Raw genomic sequence first — 18604 nt, 5'->3', positions numbered from 1 at the left:
CGAGAAGGACAGGTGGCATATGCAGGCTCTGCAGTGGGATCTGAGGTTCTAGTGGGCCCAACATCAAAGGAACCTCTCCGGCCACGTTCAAATTTCAGAGAAGACTGCAAAAAATCAGCCATGATGGTTACTGGACCGCAATTGGATCAGAGACGACCCCTCTCCCTTCACCTTCCAGGGCTAGTAGGCTCTATCTATTAATAGGATCCCAAAGTCTAGGAATTTGCACACTGGTCATAACCAATTTGCTATTCGGGCTATGTGTCTGGGGATGCAGACAGCCTAGAAAGCAACTAACGTCAGCACGTTAGAGCAGCCCTATATAGGCTCCACATGTCATTTGCAGAGCAGTATGGCATCATTGTGGATCTGCACAGTGCCACCTATCGGTGTACAGAAGTACTGCGCGGAAATGTTTCTGGATCAAGTCTGATGCCTGGGGACTATTCAAAACTTGAAGAATCAGTGGCTTGATAGTCTCTACCAGAAATGGCGTTAGCGAAAGTAAGTAAGTAAGTTGTTCTTCAGCTGGTTGTCACAGGAAGGCAGGAACATCCAGGCCCGGGATTTTGTTAAGTCAAGACCTGAAGATTCAACCACATCTGACAGCATTAAAAAAAAGAGTTGAGAGCCTCTGCAAGCTCTACAAAAATAAACAGGAACACTTATATGCCAAGTCCATCCTCGTCAGATGCATGCCTCTAAAGATCTGCCTAAAGGGTCCTTTTGCTAGTAGTTCTTCCATGTTACCTACATAGTTTTCATATGTATGGTGCAATTAAGGGAAAACACTGCTCTCGCAGACAACCTGCTAATTTGGTGGCAGCCTATATTGTTTATAAGTGGTTCCCTACCTCATTCTTTCTTGGGGAGAGGTCCTTTACCGACCAGTACAGCCCTCTGCAGTAGGTTATGATTCTATAATTGTGTGGCTCTAGTGCACACAATTATGTTTGATGACAAACACAGCAGCATACGGTAAGTGTGCACAGTTTGGGCCCAAACCACAAAAGGTAATTAGAAATGTGCTCCTGCAAGTTTCATCTCACATTTTGAATACATTTCCAAACACCATGCAATTCACAATGCATTCAACAGCTCCGCTCAGGAATCTGCAAGTTACAGATTTCCAGCAATAGCTGAGACCGTAATATGAATTCACTCTCTTTTTGTTATTGTTTACGTATATGCAAATATACTTGGTATACATTTACGTATGCATAATTTTAACACAAAAGTGTAGCTGTGGTTTCACACTAATTTCTTTTTGTTTCTACATAAGGAAAATATGTTTACCTGTAGATAAACCCTTTACCCTAAACTTATATCAATTTTGGGGATATTGTCTCCACTTTCTCACCCTGATTATGCAACTAGCCTGCACGTCGCTGGAAACATTTTAGACAGTAGTCAGGGTGAGGAACTGCAGAGAAAGGTTTGGGAATCGATACATTATTTTGACCTCATTGGATATGATTAAACCCATTTATAAGTGCAAATCCAATTTTGGGAATATTATGCAGCACTCAGGTGAACAAATAGCTCTGTGAATCATGCCTTCAGCATACAGTTAGTTGGGGTCATGTGGATCACATTTATTTTAAAATATTCTCATTCAGTTGCTACCTAAGGTTGCAAGAATAATCAGTGGAAATTTTAGCTATATAAAAATTATGGTCAGGGCAACTTCTTTATTTCCAGCTCAATATTTTCTTTATATGTTCAGGTGTTTCTGTCCTATAGTTCTGTTGATGCTCTGTAAATACAATTAAGAGGTCTTTAATCGACTCATTTCCTCCTCTGTTGACAGAATCTTTGTGAATTTTTTGCTTTGCTTTTGCTTCATTCTAGGTCCAAGAGAGTGCATTGTTTGTGGAGAGCTTGCTACTCTCGAGTGTCCTGAGTGCTTCAAAGACATGATGTTTGCAAACTCGCTCTTCAAACAGTACTGCGACAAGTGTTGTAAGCAGGTATTCCAGCTAATTACTGTCACTGGATGGTGTACCATTTTGATAGTGCCTAGAATATTTGCTATTATAAGGGACAATGACTGCTTTAAAGACATGTTCAGATGGAAGGAATGACTTTCTGGGACATACAGTTGTCTCTCCTATCAGTTTTCTCCTTCCCCCACAAGGTTGCACACCATCGTTCCTATTTGTGAATTTGTTACCATCCGAATTCAGATGTTAGAAGCTGATCCGTGATTTGTCAACATGACAGCGGTCTCAAACAATATATTTAATTGCAACTCGAAATAGGAGGAAGACACCCCTATAATGCCCCTACTATTTGGAATTCAGAATTGGTTGCACTAGTTATTTTGCAAGTTGGAAATACTTTCCTGACTTTCAAAGTAACATTTGTACATTACGACATAGCTTATTGCCATCTCAAGCCCTGTGACTTGTAGCATTTGTGACTGTAAAAAGCTTTTTTACTTCTTCCGATTGCAAAATAGCTTTTTGTATTCAACTTACAGTAAATGGATGAAGCACTGCAATTTTTTAAATGTTCATTGGATATATATATATATATATATATATATATATGTGTGTGTGTGTGTTTGTAAATCTATATAAACAGAGAGAAACATTGTCTCTTATACACTGACACTCACACAGACAATATTTTACAAGCACACACTCTGCCTTAAACAACATTTCTGTCATGCATACAATCTGTCTCACATTCACACTGATAGAACCGGTGTCTCTATTTGGCAGTGGTATGCAACCTGTCAAGGTAGCGACCATCATTCTTGTCAGGGTAAATAAGTTACACACGCTGAATAACCTGTGCTCGCCCCCTTGGTAGCTTGGCAAGAGCAGTCAGGCTTATCCACAATGGCAATGTGTAAATTATTTGTACACCTACATACAGGAACACAGTGAAAACACTGCAAACGTACTCCACACTAGTTTAGTAACATAACCAATATTTATCTGAGTAAAACAAGACCAAAACTACAAACATCTGACATACACAAATCACGTTAGGAAGTTTTCAATATTAAATGAAGTTTTAGTTCTTAGAAAACAATGGCTCCAAACGGGCTATCGGCTCTCACTTGACCAATACAAATCCACAAATTCAGTCGGATCACGAAGGAACATGGGCTGAATACAGGAATTAAACAGACCCCAGTACAGTACCTTAGATGTGTCAAAAATCAAAGATGATGCAAGTCGCAAGAGAGGTGAGTGTAGGTGAAAGCAGGTGATGCGTCGGTTCCTTACTGCTGGGAAGGGTAGTTGGCACGTTGGTGATCGTGGACGGTGGGTTGCGCAAAGGAGGTGAGGCGTCACTGTAGTAAGTGAGTCATTGGTTACTGGAGGCGGTGCACCGTCGTTGAGCCGCTAACACCTGGAGACGATGGGAGGCGCAGCGGAGGTGATCTGTCAGTTGCAGGAGCGCTACCCTGGTTCCTTACTGCTGTGTAGTATCAATGATGAACTTAGAAGTCAAGTTGCGAGACCTCAATTTCATGACATCGAGGTTGAACCACTGGGCCTCGGAGCATTGCGTCACGAACGTCTTTGCTTGGTATTCTGGACTCCTGCAGTGGTGGTTCTTTGGGGGCGTTGTGTCATCAGAGCCTGCATTGTAAGTCGCTGTTGTTGCATCAAGCGGGGACTATGGCTTTGGTGCAATCAGCGGCACAGCGCCAAAGTTGCAGACAGGTGCCGGTTCAGAAGGCGCTCAGCATCGGTTTCTTCTTGTAGCACTGAAACTCACTTCCAAGGACTCAGGAACTGGAGTTGACACCACTTGGCAAGTAGGGCTCTCAGCAGATGAGCCCAGATGCTACTGGTGAAGTCTTTGATGGCCATGAGACTTTCAGCAGGAGTCAAGCTCAACTCAAGCCCTTGGAGAAACTTTAGAAAGCAGGATGTAGAGAGCAAAGTCTAATCCTCTCTCTTCTAGGACACAAGTAGCAGGCCCACATAGCAAAGCAAACAGCAAAGTGGCAGTCCCTCCTGGGAGCTCACTAGCTCTTCTTCCTGGCAGAATGTCCTCAGTCCAGAAGTGTTCCGAGTATATGGTTTCAGGGGTCCAGTGCTTGTACCCATTTTAGCCTTTTTAAGTAGGGAGACTTCAAAGAAAGGTCTTTGTAGTGCATAACAACCTGCCTTTCCTGGCTCCAGATACGCTATAGGGGGGTATGCAGCTCTGTGTGGGGACAGGCAAAGCCCTTTTTAGGTGCAAGTATCAGCTCCTCCCTCCACTCTAGCTCAGGAAAGCTCCTCAGCCTGGTAATGGGCCATCAGGACATGCAGGGCACACCTCAGCTCCCTTTGTGTGTGACTGTCTAGACTGAATTCACGAAGCTCAGCCTGTTCTCCAACCCAGATGTGTATGCTAGAGACTGGTAGAGGCACAGAATGGTTAAGTAAGAAAATGCTTACTTTCTAAAAGAACACACTAAGGGGTTTGGCCCTATAAAACAGCTGGGTTAGGCCAACATAATGTACATATTAACAATTACCCAAGTTGAAATTATTCAGTCTGCTCTTTAGTTCAGGTTCAAGTAATTGAATTGCCTTGGCCCGTGTATTTATTTTCAATTATTTCTTGGTTATTAAGCAAATATATTTCATCTGCACTTTATCATATCTTTCAGACTACATTTGAATGTAAGGCTAATTATTGCATCCTACAAACATGATTTAGCACAACATATACAAAAATCATAATACAAAAAACATTTAAGCGCAATATTCAAAAGTAATCTTTCTTAAAAACAGTCTGATATTCAACATTATGCCAAGGTTATAATTATTAATGTTAATTGAAAAATGAACCTTTGGCTTATAATGTCCCTTGGGAGTTATACATAACTCTATTTGAGTAGGCCTTCCACATTTTTCCGGTTGCCTACTATAGGGATTTTTTATTTTTATTTTATTTTTATTGGTGTTTCACATAAACAGAATACAGCAGATGCGTTAGACAATCAGCATTATCAGGACCGTTTAGGGCAAGTGTCATGCAGCACAGCAACATCAAATCCATAAATGTACATAGAGCAAGTGTCTACAACAGTTTTTTGTATCAGTAGCATCTTACATGAACGTCACATGTTAGGAACACCATATACCAGTGTGTAGTTAAAAAGAAGCAATATACGCAGGAGCAATATACCATAGTACGTAGTGTTTAGGCCTTAATACATAGTAATTAGGGTGGGCATCAGGAATCATGAGTAATGTCTCCAGGAAGTGTGACTGAAGCGGGCCCCAGATATCTCGGGGACGTGAGGAGACCGGGAGAAGCTCAGCGTATGTACATGTTTGGTCCTTGAACTTGGGTGCCCTTCCTCGACCCCACCTACAGGCCACCCGCCGTCTGGCCAATACTCGGCTAAATGAAACAAATTTACAATACTTTGCTGGTATCTACTCCGTATAACCGAGTAAAGCCAAAAGAGTAGACCTCGAGAGGGACATGGAAGTCATGCGATCTAACACTGTGAAAACTTGCTGCCAATAGTTGTGAACGGTGAGACACCCCCAAGCTAGATGGAGGAAGTCAGCAGCTTCTGTCATACATCTGTCACATCGGTTTGTGTCACATCACCCAAATTTGTGTAACTTAACCGGGGTGTAATAACTACGATGTAGGAATTTGTAGTGAGTGATGGGTAGTCGACTACTGGAGGAGACCTGTTCAGTTTGTTTACAACAGAATGCTCATTGTGAATCAATGATGTCTTGTCCGAGTTCAACCGACCATTTATCCCTAGCTGCACAAAGAGGATACGCGGCGTCGGTATAGAGGCTATGATAAAGTGTAGACACCAGGTGAGAAGCAGTGGTCGTACGTAGTACGTGGTGCAGAGGGGCTACCAACGAGGGTTCCAATGGGTACACGGGAGTACAATCTTTAAACCCATGATGCAATTGGACATACAGAAAAGTCTACATGGCGGAGGGTGGGGGGTCTGGGTATATTTTTTGGAGAGTACGAAATTTGCCGTTTAAGTATAGGTCGGCCCAACATTGGAGTTTACATGTATTTGTGACTCTTTTAAACACACCTTCTTGCAGTAATGGCATCTTCGGATGATAGGTAAGTGGGAGTAGTGGGGAGTATAAAAAGGGTGCCTGTAGGCGGGCCGCAATGTGATTCCATGCTTTAATTGTGCAATTTATGGAGGACGGGCAAGGTTCACGCAGTGCGACCATGGACAACGCTGCCATTAACGCAAAGTTTACAGGTGGTAATAGGGGCTGTTCAAAACCTGGACCTGTTTGGTTTGACCAGACCTGTTCTGCTGCTTTGACTAGCCTTAAGCAGGCACTAGCAATAAAGCCTAGGGATAAGAAGTCAGTAACAATATTAAGGTTAGAGTATAAAAATGCTATTAAAACTAGGAAGATAGTTCTTCAACACCAAGCCTGGGATTCTCTTAACCAAGCGGCAGAACTTTCTAACGGTACGTTATTTTGGGCAACAGTCAACTCCCCATTCCTTAAGGAGACAAATACACCTGAGTTAACAGCAAATGTCTCCAGTGAGGGATGGATTACTCATTTCTCAACCATCTTTGATTCAGGTAAAAATACTAATGCCGGTCCATATAGTTGGCCTATATTACCACTTGAAATCTCTGTGGAAGAAGTTGAAAGGGGGATTAGGGCAAGTAAGGGAGGAAAGGCCCAAGGCCCGGATGGGGTTCCAGGTGATGTGTACAAGGAAGCACCGGAAGTATGGGGCCCCTTGTTGACTGTTGTTTTTAATGCCGCGGTATGTAAAGAACCACCTCCGACTTGGGAGGAGTCTATTATCGTACCAATTTATAAAAAAGGATCCAGGTCTGATGCAAAAAATTACCGACCTGTCTCATTACTGGATTCTTCCGTTAAAGTTATGAGCAGGATTATGCTGGTAAGATTGGAAGAATGGGCAGAACAGGATGGTATTTTGGCAGATAGCCAATATGGTTTTAGGAAAGGCAGGGGTACGCTCGATCAATGCATTAATTTAGAATTATTGATCGGGAAGTATAGTGATGCAAAACCTGGCCTTATATATTTGTGCTTCGCTGATTTAAGCAGTGCTTTCGACATGGTTGACCACTCAATTTTGTGGTCAACCTTGTTGAAATTGGGTGCGCCAGAGGGCATAATTTATTTTCTTGCCAGAATGTATGAAAGATTAAAAACTTGTGTACGTTTTGGTAGGAGGGGAGAATGTACCCCATACTTTAGCGTTAAACGAGGCATAAGGCAGGGTTGTGTTTTAGCTCCTCTTTTATTTATTTTATTTATTAATGGAATTGACGCTATTTTAAAGAAAGTTAATGCAGATGCTCCCATGATCAATGGTGTACCAGTGCCGGTGTTACTATACGCCGATGATGCTGTGTTGTTGTCCAGAACTCCAGTAGGGTTGCAACGATTGATGGATAGTTTTGCTTCCTTTATTGACAACAAAAAATTAGTTATTAACAAAAGTAAAACGTACACCATGATCTCCGGTCCAAAGAAATTAAAACAGACATCGAAAGGGTTTTTTATTGACAACGCAAAAGTACAGCAAGTGGACAATTTTTGTTATCTAGGTATAACTTTCTCTAGTGACAAAAAGTGGACCCACGAATTTAATAACATACGCAACAAAATTGCTAGAAACGCCCACGGAATTTTTAGATTTGCTCAGAAAATTGGGGACCGTAGGACCAGGGACATGATAAAAATTTATCAGGCAAGATGCGTAACAATTGCATTGTATGGGGCAGGAATCTGGGGTTATTGCTGCGCACACGATTTGCAGCTGGAAGAGAATTCCTTCCTTAAAAAACTTTTATGTCTACCCTCATCGGCCTCTAACGCGCTGAGCCATCGGGAATTATCTGTGAACTATCTACTTGACCTTCTGTCACTTAGACCATTGATGATTTGGCGGTCTATTTGGCTGAATGAGGAGAAGTCCTTTACTAGGTCCATTATCCAGGATTGTTTGCGATTAGACAAAGTTATAGCAATACCCTGGATTAAATATATTATTGTGTGTTTCTCAGATATTTTTAACCTGAATATTGTAACTGATCCGAATGCTGTTTTATTGATCCCCAAAGTAGAGTTAAAAAGGGTCTTTCTAGCTCATGCTGAGAGGAAAAGAATTGTTATCGCTGGTACTCTGTCTACTGTTATGTTTTATAACAGATATTTATCTATGGATGGATTCCCTATTTACCTAACCCTTGTCACTAGACCGACGCATAAATTTGTGCTAACTAGACTCAGATTTGGAATAGTGCACTACCTGGTGGCCCATCCGACAATGAAAAAACATCCATCAGGGCCTTGTAGATGCGACGGGATTTCCAAGCAGAGCACAATGCACTTTATACTATTTTGTAAGCTGTACTCTAATTTTCGTACTGTTTTGCTTAAACCCATGTTTGTGAAATATGGAACACGTACGGTTGAGCACGCAATGAAATTGATTTTTAATTTACAATCTGCGGATGTATGTTTTTATACTGCCACTTTTTTAAACAAATGCATCAATTCCAGGAAAAACATGTGTTTTTAGCTGTACAAATGTCATTTTAATTGTGTAAATATGATTACTGTTTTAAATTATAGTGTCTTAAATGTATTAACATGTCTGCCATAAGTTGTTCGTATTTTGTATGTTTTGATTCATGATTGTGTATGCTTTCATGGTCATTAATTTGTACCGAATAAAGCTGAATTGAATTGAATTGACCCCATCCAGCGGGATTGGGTCTGCAATCCAAAGTTCAGTCGCAACATAAGTTGTATATCTGGGTGGGTGGAACCAGTAGTGAGCATAATGTACTTGGGCACATCTGTAATACAATTCAAAATTAGGAACATCAAAGCCCCCCTGGGAGTATGGTCGCATGAGCATGTCCCGCTGTATGCGCAGTTGTTTACCACCCCATACTAATCTAATCAGCTCTGCTCGGAGAGAGGAGAAAAAATGCCGTCCTGGACCATATGGGATGTTTAAGAATAGATACAAAAATTTGGGGAGGTCCACCATTTTAATAAGGGTGATACGGCCCGCCATAGTGAGGAGGAGTGCATTCACCTAGTTATGCAGCCAGTAATATGATCTAACGTTTGCCCGTAATTTAGCCTCATCAGTTCCTCGCGGTCTGCAGTGATGTGTATCCCCAGATATTTTACTTCAGTAGAGCACCATTCAATCGGGAAATCTGTGTCAAATGGCGCAGCTGAGGTAGTTAATGGGAAGATTTGGGATTTTGTCCAGTTGATGTGAATGCCGGAGAGGCGACCGAACCTGACAAACTCCCAAAGGAGCGGGTTAAGGTTCTGTTGTGGTTCCTTGATATATAGGATAAAATCATCTGCATACAGAGAAATGAGGATTGAGCAAAGAAAGCAGCGAAGGGCTTTTTCCTGGTGGTGTTGTCGGAGCTTGGCCGCCAGAGGCTCTATGGCGAGGGAGAATAGGAGAGGAGATAACGGGTATCCCTGCCGGGGGTCGCCCTTCCAGGGATGAATCAGGCTTGGACCGGCAGAACCAGTTTCTCCATCAGGTGACTCAGGCGATTGGCCAGTAATTTGGCGAGAATTTTTGCCTCAGTGTTGATGAGAGAGAGGGGTCGATAGGACTCACAGTGGTCCGTGGGTTTGCCTGGCTTCAGGAGCGACGTAATGAGTGCCTAAGGAAGGATCTGAGTTTCTTGGGCCTCTATGTAGACCTCTTTCAGCACTGGAAGTTGTTGCTCAATATAAGTTTTGTAAAAATCTATGGGGAGCCAATTGGACCCTGGTGCCTTCCCTGATATCATCTGCATGATAGCATCTGCATGATAGCTTCACAAAGCTAATCATCCTCAAATGGTGCCGCCAAGAATTCCCGATGGTGATCGCCCAGCCATCCCAGCGCAACATCTTCAAGGTAGTGAGAGAGATCAGGGGGAGAAGTATGACGAGAGCTATACAGATCCGTATAGAATTCAGTAAATGTATGTAAGATTTTGAGACTATCCCTGTGACGCACCCCATCTCCGTCAACCACGTCTAAAATATAGTTAGAGAAGCGGGGCTGACGAATTTCAGTCGCTAGTGTCCTTCCGGGTCTCTCGCCCTCCCCATAATGACGGGCAATAAAGTATTTGACCCGGAATTTCACCTCTCGTTCCTCCATGTCTGTATGGGCCGTGAGTTTTTCCCGAATTGAAGCCCTCTGGCTCCTGACTTCTCATTCCACATATCTTGTTCAAGTTGCTTTAGCTCACTTTCAAGAAGTCGTAAATTCCTTCGAATAACTCTGAGGACTCCGAAGCTTTTGGACATGCACGTGCCACACATAGTAACCTTAAAGGCCTCCCAGATCGTGCCCACATGTGCGACCGAGCCCTTATTTCTGGCAAACAAGTCAGCAATCTCTTCACCAATTTCTGTCTGATAGACTGTGTCCAATAGTGCCTCTGGCACGAGTCTCCAACTACGTGGGGTGGCGATTAAATTAGGGGGTGCAATCACCATACATACCAGCGCATGGTCTGAATACATTGTGGCCATATGCTCTGCCGAGAGAATCCAAGGACCCACTCCCCGGGAGCAAACCCAGTAATCCAGGCGCGACCAGGACGAGTGTCCTGCCATATAAAATGTGCCCTCTCGGTCAGCTGGATGGACGTGGCGCCATACACCTATGAGCCCATGATCTAGAAATAACCGAGAAAGGGTATCCTGAGTGTTGATGTAATGATGGGGAAGAGGGTTGGATGGGTGCAGAGCGGTATTAAAATCTCCTCCTTCTATAATGTGAGTGGATCCTACCTTAAGTATTTGTCCCCATAGGGTAGTGAAATAATATGGGTCATCCGTATTGGGCCCAACAAGCGAGTGTAACTGATTGTGTGCCCAACGTACCCCAGAGCATACAGCTCCTACCGGAAGGGTCACTAAATGTGCCGCCTAGTATGAAGGACGTGTTTTTCTTGACTAAAATTAGTGTGCCGCTTGAATATGTAGAATAGGAAGAAAACACTTGGGCAGAGGCCCATTTGCTGCCGAAACAATTAGGACGGCGGGGGTCAGTGTGTGTCTCTTGAAGCATTGCGACTTGTATGTGATGTCTATCAAGGTACGCCAGTATTTGTCTACGTTTTCGGGGGTCGCCAAGGCCCCTGACGTTCCATGTCAGCAATTTTACTCGTAGCTGTTCAGTATGTATAGGCATTCTAAAGGTAGTGTTGAGCTATAAGTAATGTCCCAGTGTATGGTAATTGTGTGAATAGGTCAACGTGTGCTAGCATGTCTATCCGCTGATGTTTCAAATACATAAAATGAATATGCAACAGTCCCGAACCACCCCCCAACAGCATCCCAAACGTGCTCGCATTATAGTGTCCACCCAAAAACATCTCCACCCCCACCCACAACAGCACCCCAATTGTGCTGGTACTAGTTTGCCCACCCAGAGCCCACAAAAATCTTGACATTACAGTCTTAGTCATTAAAGTCCAACAAAGCAGGGAAAAGAAAAAGGGGATAAGCAGACTGGGGGATCCCCCGTGGGCAATGAAACCTTCCTGTCTCCCAACTCTAACTGCAAAGCAGTCCCCATGTGGCTCGGGGTGAAGAGGGGGAGAGAGACAGGGAAGGGTGCTTGGCAAAGTCCAGGACAAACCTACGAAATGCAAAAATATTGAACCTTAAGCCTTATATAGCGTACATAACCCATGAGGCACTGAGCTGTCAACGTCGAACTGCAGGAGAATCGACTCCGAAACGGGCAGTGTGAGTCCCACCCGTGCATTTGCAGAGTGCAACAGGCTATGTGAAAATTGGGTAGGATCAAACCTGAGTCACACAGTGGTAGCGTCCATTGCCCAGGTTAGATCATTGAAGGAGAAGGAGATCTGGAAGCATGGTCTCGCTGTGGTGATCTTCTCTTGATAGTCTTAAGAAAGTCCTCCACTTGTTACGGGTTAGCGCAAAGAGTGTGTTTGCCTTGGTAAGTGATCCGGAGTCATGCCGGGTACATGAGGGCATATTCGACTTGAGCTTTGCGCAGTTTTTGCTTGACAGACAGGAACTTGCGGCGCGCCTCCTGAACCGCAACAGTAAAGTTGAGGTAGCTAGTAAATTCATTGCCCTCAAAATGCAGTAATTTCTGCTCTCAAGCTTTTTTTAGTGCGGCATCTCAGGCTCGATAGTTCAGGAGACAGGCCACAATGGGTCGTGGAGTGCCGCCTGGGGGAGGCCGGGGACCCAAGGAGCGCTGCGCACGCTCCACCACCAGTTGCAACGAGAAGGTTTCAGCTCCAAAGGTAACTGTCAGGAGGCACTCAATGAAGTCTTCCATGCGGCCAGTATTGGCGCTCTTGCTATGTCTGTGACTCTGATATTATTCCGGCGGCTACGGACTTCCAGGTCTTCGTTCTTAGCCGTGATGACTTTTAGCAGCTTGTCCATTTGTGACACTTGTTATTGCATCTGGGAGGTGCATCCTCATTCTCTGAAAAACGGTGCTCAGCCTCCTTCAACTGTCCATCGTGCTTATCAACTTTCTGGACCAAGAAATCTAGGCCGGCTGTTCTTTGTGTCCATTTTCCCAGAAAGATTATTGAGACTGTGTTGCATAGCTAAGATCAATGTTTTAACTGCATCATCTGGGGTCGGCGATTGCGCCTGCGACTGTTCAGTGCTGGTCTGTCTGGAATCAGCCGAGGTAGACCGCGTAGCGTTTTTTTTGGGGTCGTAGGTGAGTCTAGGCTGGCGGCCATCAGGTTTCCCCATTCTGCGCGGGAATAGCGTGTGGTGTTTGCAGAGAGGAGGAGCAATAGTGGGTGTCACCCCACCCAGGAGCTATCTGAGAACAGGTTGAAGGAAGCCAGGCCGACCAGTTCACTCATCTACCACCTGGAATAGGAGATATCCCAGTGCAGTGAAAGTACGGGCGTGCAGTAGTAGTATACATCAGGAGACCTAGAGGCAGGTCTAATAAACTCCCTGTGCAGGGGGCAAGTATGGACCAGGGAGAATAGCAGGCTCCTTCAGTTAAAGGTCAGTCATCAGCAACGGGCGTGCAGGTATGGATACAGCAGAAGCGTGGTTGGAAAGGTGCCCCTTGTGCGCCAATACCGCCGGGTCAGGAGAGGCAGAGGCGACAGCTCAAGAAAGTACATTAAATCCCCGCGACGTGTTGGTGTCCCTCAGTAGTATTCCAAGTGGGGGCAAGTTATGTTATGTTATGTTACAGAAATTTATAGAGCGCACGTATACCCGGGGGTGTCTTGGCGCTAAACATAACCGAGATGCAAGACTACTTTGCCCCTAATGCTGGAAAAGCCAAGTTTTCAATTGTTTCCTGAAAATCGTCAGGGAGCTAGCATTTCTGAGGTAGAAGGGAAGAGTGTTCCACAATTTAGACGCTCCATAAAAGAAGCTGCGTCCACCCCAGTGGGCTTTGAAAATTCTGGGAACAGCAAGTAATCGAGCTCCAGTGGATCGCAGCTGTCTGGTGGGACAATACCAAGAAAAATGATCCTGCAAGAATGATGGACCGATACCATGCAAAGCCTTAAAGACAATACACAGGGCTTTAAAATCAATACGCTGAGGTATTGGAAGCCAGTGAAGATAACGGATTTCATTGGAAACAGAGTGATGTCTAGGAATATCCAGTATGAGGCGAGCTGCAGAATTCTGGATCATCTGTAGTTTGTGCAGATGTTGCTTCTGGGCATTCAGGAAAAGACCGTTGCAGTAGTCAAGCCTAGATGAGATAAGGCAGGAGACTACTGTTCTCTTGGTATGATTGGGGATGTAAGGAAAGATTTTCCTGATTTTTTTGATAAGAAAGTGTGATGCCGATACTACCGCATTTGTGTGTTGATGGAAAGTGAGTTTGGTGTCCATAAGCATGCCCAGGTTCTTTGCCTTAGCCACCGGGTTGGGCGGGGAGCCCAACTCGGCGGGCCACCACAGCTCATTCCAAGGGGGCTGAATGCTGCCGAAAATTAGGACTTCTGTTTTGCTGGAATTAAGTCTCAGGCAATGTGCTGTCATCCACTTATTAATTGCGCTCATGCAACTCCGAAACTGCGGAGCCGGAGACTGTTGGGATTTGGAAGCAGCCACCACAATCTGAGTGTCGTCGGCATAGGTGGTCAGGCTGAAACCAAAGTCCCGAATAAGGGGTGCTAGCTCAGAGACATATATGTTGAATAGTGTGGGGCTTAGAGAGCTCCCTTGTGGGACACCGCAGGGAAGTGTGTAACAATCTGAATTAAAACCGTCCATGGATACGGTGGAGGTTCGATCGGCTAGAAAGGAGGCTATAAGTGCTCGTGCTGAATCTCCCAATCCTAGCTTCTCCAAACATCTCTGCAGAAGGCGATGATCCACCGTATCAAATGCCGCAGAGAGGTCGAGGAGCACCAGAGCTGCTGCACCTCCGCCATCCATAACTGCCCTGATCTCCTCGGAGGCTTTAATCAATGCCAATTCTGTGCTATGATCCTTACGGAAGCCAAATTGGGTGTGATCCAAGAGGCCATTGTCATTGATAAATAGGGACAATTGGTTATTCATTATTTTGTCCACTATCTTTGCTGGCAGCGGCAGTCTGGCAATGGGCCGGTAATTGGAGGGGTTAGTCGCATCCAGAGTGGTTTTTTTTAATAAAGGTAAAATGGAAGTCTGCTTCCAGCTAGTCGGAAAAGCACCAGAGGAGAACATAAGATTGTAGATATCGGTGAGTGGAGGACTCACTGAATGTACCAATTCTTGATAGACCCTTGGAGGGCAGGGGTCTAATGGTGAGCCGGACTTGGCTTGAAGGACAAGGTCTCTCACTATATCTATCGAAATTGCGGAGAACACAAATGGTGGGTGCTTGTTGGTGCTTGGGCTATTTAGGCATAAAACTGGGCTGGGATCAGTAACTTCCTTAAAAGCATTACAAATATCTAAAACCTTAGATTTAAAAACCTCGGCCACCTTGTTGCAGAATTCCTGATTGATTCTCCTGCCTGAATTGATAGGTGTCGAGAGCTTATTGATCACTGCAAACAATTCTTTAGAGGAGTTAGCAGCAGACTCGATCTGGGAGGTAAAATATCTTTTTTTTTCGGATATGAGGAGTTTTTTGTAGTTGGATAATACAGTCTTATATGCTAATTTCTGTGGCTCATCATAGTTTAACCGCCATCGTCTTTCTAAGCGACGACAGTGCTGTTTTTCAAGACGAAGACAGTCGGTGAACCAGGGGGCGGAAGGTGTAGATCTATTGGCTAAGAGCGTTCTTCGGGGAACTGAAGCATTCGCTGCATCCTGTAACCATTCAGTGTAGCTGTCCACAGCCGGGTCTACCTGGTCCTGTATGGAAGGATAGGAGGATTCTAGCAGAGCATTAAAGTATGGTAAGTCTGCTTTGTTCCATGCTGGCCCAACAGAGGCAGAGTGTTTACTGGCAACCTCCTTGAGTTCACTGGGCATGGAAAGCGTGAATTTAATTAGGGAGTGGTCTGACCAAATTGAAGGAAGTATATCCTCGATCATAAGATCTTGCGCAGAGATCTTCTGGAGCAGCAGTACTTACGTATGGTTGTGCAGACAGCGTAGCATAGCCCCACAGATCCCTCTGCAATACCGTACCAGTCAAGTAAGATCCAAACGGCAGTGCGCAGCTATGAGAGAGCACCGAGTGCGCCGCCAGCAGTAGCCTCCAGATGAGCGGAGTGGAGGTCTCAGAATGGGTCCAAGCAATACCGCAAGCAGCCCAAAGAAGGAGTGGTGGCTCCAAGCAGCGCCGCAGGCCTGGATAGAGGACTTAACTCAGAAGTATGTCTCGTCGAAGGGCGCAGGTAAGTGGAAGCTCAGGATGGCTGACGAGTTGTTTCAGGTGCAGCACATCATCAGCGCCTAGGCCGCGAGAGCCTCCAGGATGGTGTGCAAAATGGTGGCACCTCACGCAAGGCTCCTTGATGTAGGGACCAACGCAACTCGCCCGCATGCAATGGCGTAAGTCACACACTTCAGATTGAGAGCCCCCAGGCAGCACACAGAAATCGGTCGCCAAGTAGCAAGGGAAGGTCTGAGGCCCATAAGTGGCCGATCAATCGGTGCGGCGGCAGAACGGAGCCGGCCGTAGCGGTAGCAAAGCAGAAATTTCGCGCACCCCGGGCCAGCCCTCCTGATCCAGGCAACAGCCACCTCACCGCATTTCTTGTCCCGGTCCGGGAGTCAACGAGGAGGCTCACTGTTGTGCTCGAGTCCTTGGGGGTAATAGTCCCGGCAGCAGGCAGGCCAGTAGCGCAGCAGGGTGAAGGCCGCCAGCCGGGGGGCCCACCACCACGCGGAATCCCCGGGGCTCAATTACCAGCGGCAGCCGCGTGTGCTACCAGGAACTTCACCACACCAGTCCCTTGCAGCTTGAAGTCCGGGCTGGAGGCACCTGCAGGAATCCAAGAGTCGCGATTTTCGCCACAGAGCCATCGGACAATCCGAGGAACAGGCGAACAGCTTCACAGACTGAGTTTATGTGGTAGGAACAAGGATAATTGCCGGATCATGCCGCCAAGCCGCCATAGTCTCACAGGTGTGCGGCCATCTTGGTCTTGTACCACCTAGCGCCCCTACTATAGGGAATTTGGTCCCCAAGTGAAACCGTTGACTCGTTTCAAACCTTTTATTGCTTTTGAGTTCTCCTCAGGCCCTTGGCTAGTTGGTTCTGTGAAACAATAAATACAGTCACCTTTATTACACTTATTCCTGTATTTTTAACTCAATTGTTGAATTATCCAGGGATCAGACTCAGATGTGGTAGTAAAACTTCAACTCTTTAAAACGGATAGTGGGCGCTGGCTCCGGTGCCCTTGAGTGCCTGCAACAGCAACAGTTTCCATCAGTTCTTTTCATGCCTTTGAGACAAAAAGATGGACCAACAGTCATCAGATACCGTGCAGTGCAAATCCTACTGATTGTCATGTCCCTGCCTCATCACATTATCACAGTTTACTGCTGCTTATGAAGCGCTTGGTTTCCCTTCAGCACTAGGTTTGTTAGAAATACTACTCATAAAATAAAGAAATACATATCCTTGCATGCAAAGTGTTGCCTGGCGTGTTAGTGCATGATTGTGTATGAGCAATTCTGTAGCACGTTTACAGAATTCCCCTGACGTGCAGCAGCTGCTTCCACCCCGGATTCAAAACCAAGGCCAGCCAGTGTTTAAAATCACTTTCCACAAAGCGCCGGGGAAGCTGGTGCGACTGGGTGAGTCTGTTACGTCCTGTGAGAAAAGGTGTTGGGATGCTCTGTCCTTCATTTATTGTTGGCCTGCTGCATTGCTCAAGGTGAGATGGAGGGGCCAAAGGACAATTACCAAGCCAGGCTCCTGTCACAGGAATACCGGCTGGAGTATAAGGGACAGGTGGAGTAGTACTGCAAATAAGCCTCGGCCACCAGAAATGCTCTCCTTCACTTCCATTCCCCTTTTTTTCATCCACTTTTCTCTCCTTCCTCGCCACTCTTTCTGTCTTTGATGTGGCTCCACATTTTATCTCTCGCCTTACCCTCCACCCTCGCCCTCCTTTTGGACGCTGCCTTTTCACTTCCCTAGCTCTCCATCTCGTCTGCCCGCTTCTTCTCTACCCCAACCTCCCCTTTCTGCCCACTGTGGCCTTCCCTTGTCCTCCACCTCAGCCCTTCTACTGGTCTACAAGCAATCTCACCATGCGTTAATTTGTTCTACACTTCACCACTCCAGAAGACTGCCCCCTTTAGCTGGCCACTGATGCCTTGTGGCTTCAATCAAGTAAGTGTTTATTTGACATTATTAGGTTCCTGCCCTTCCACGTTCTGTGCCTTGCCTAGGGAATGCTTCTTGCCAGCAGGTCCCTGCCAAGCACTGTGTACACAAGCACTCCTGGTTCAGGACCTCTTGCAGCATGTGCACAAGCACGACTCCGGAATAGAGGGACAGAGTGAGCTGTCCACTGCCACAGAGATACTCCTCGTGGCTGATTAGCTATAAAACCCAAGGACTTAAACTTCAATCCTCACTTTTATGTTTCACCAAACTCTGTGATTCTGAGAAAATCGCCTAATGCGTCCAAATGGTGTCTCACCAGTGGTTTCTTCACAGGCTATATGGTGAGTCCTGTGAGTTAAAGCACCTTACTCCATTCCTCACCGCGGATAGAGTACAACAACAAAAAAGGAACAAGGGTAGAACAAATTACTTGTTCTTAATCTCTACAGTGCTTATTTATTCATGTCAAAAATATGAGACGTAGCACGTTCTTTTAAAAAACTGCTGATTTCTTATTATTGATTTTGCAACTGGTTTTGGTGGAAGTAAAAGTTCACATGCAAAACAAAAAAACACTCGCACCATTCCATGCCACTGTTAAACAACTAACAATTCCACTCAAACCATATACATCCACAACATAGCACAATGGTAAAAGACATTGCCATTTACAGCACCAATAGCTGTAACTCTAAAAAATGCGAGACCTATTGCATTTCTAATGCTTGTTGAGAGGGGCCAGTTGGCTATTGCAGTGGTCCCCTGCCTGCATGGTGCATGAACTGATGATGAAGCATGCCACCTAGCTGAGTGAAAGTCAGTGCAT

The 18604-nt window shown here is 45.4% G+C and overlaps 1 protein-coding gene across 6 annotated transcripts in view; it reads left to right on the top strand.

Annotated features, from left to right (window-relative positions):
• Positions 1-18604, top strand: part of LOC146830504 (ubiquitin carboxyl-terminal hydrolase CYLD-like) — a 493223-nt gene that overhangs the window by 446512 nt on the left and 28107 nt on the right. For all 6 annotated transcript variants that reach the window (XM_085604702.1, XM_085604701.1, XM_085604700.1 and 3 more), the window contains one exon: positions 1852-1970. In XM_085604702.1, coding sequence (XP_085460828.1) covers positions 1852-1970 — 119 coding nt within the window. The remainder of the gene's footprint in view (positions 1-1851; positions 1971-18604) is intronic.

This window comes from Triturus cristatus, chromosome 5_1 (assembly GCF_964204655.1).
Source record: "Triturus cristatus chromosome 5_1, aTriCri1.1, whole genome shotgun sequence".
NCBI lineage: Eukaryota > Metazoa > Chordata > Amphibia > Caudata > Salamandridae > Triturus > Triturus cristatus.
The sequence above is the reverse complement of the archived record's forward strand: the minus strand, read 5'-3'. Positions and strand labels throughout refer to the sequence as shown.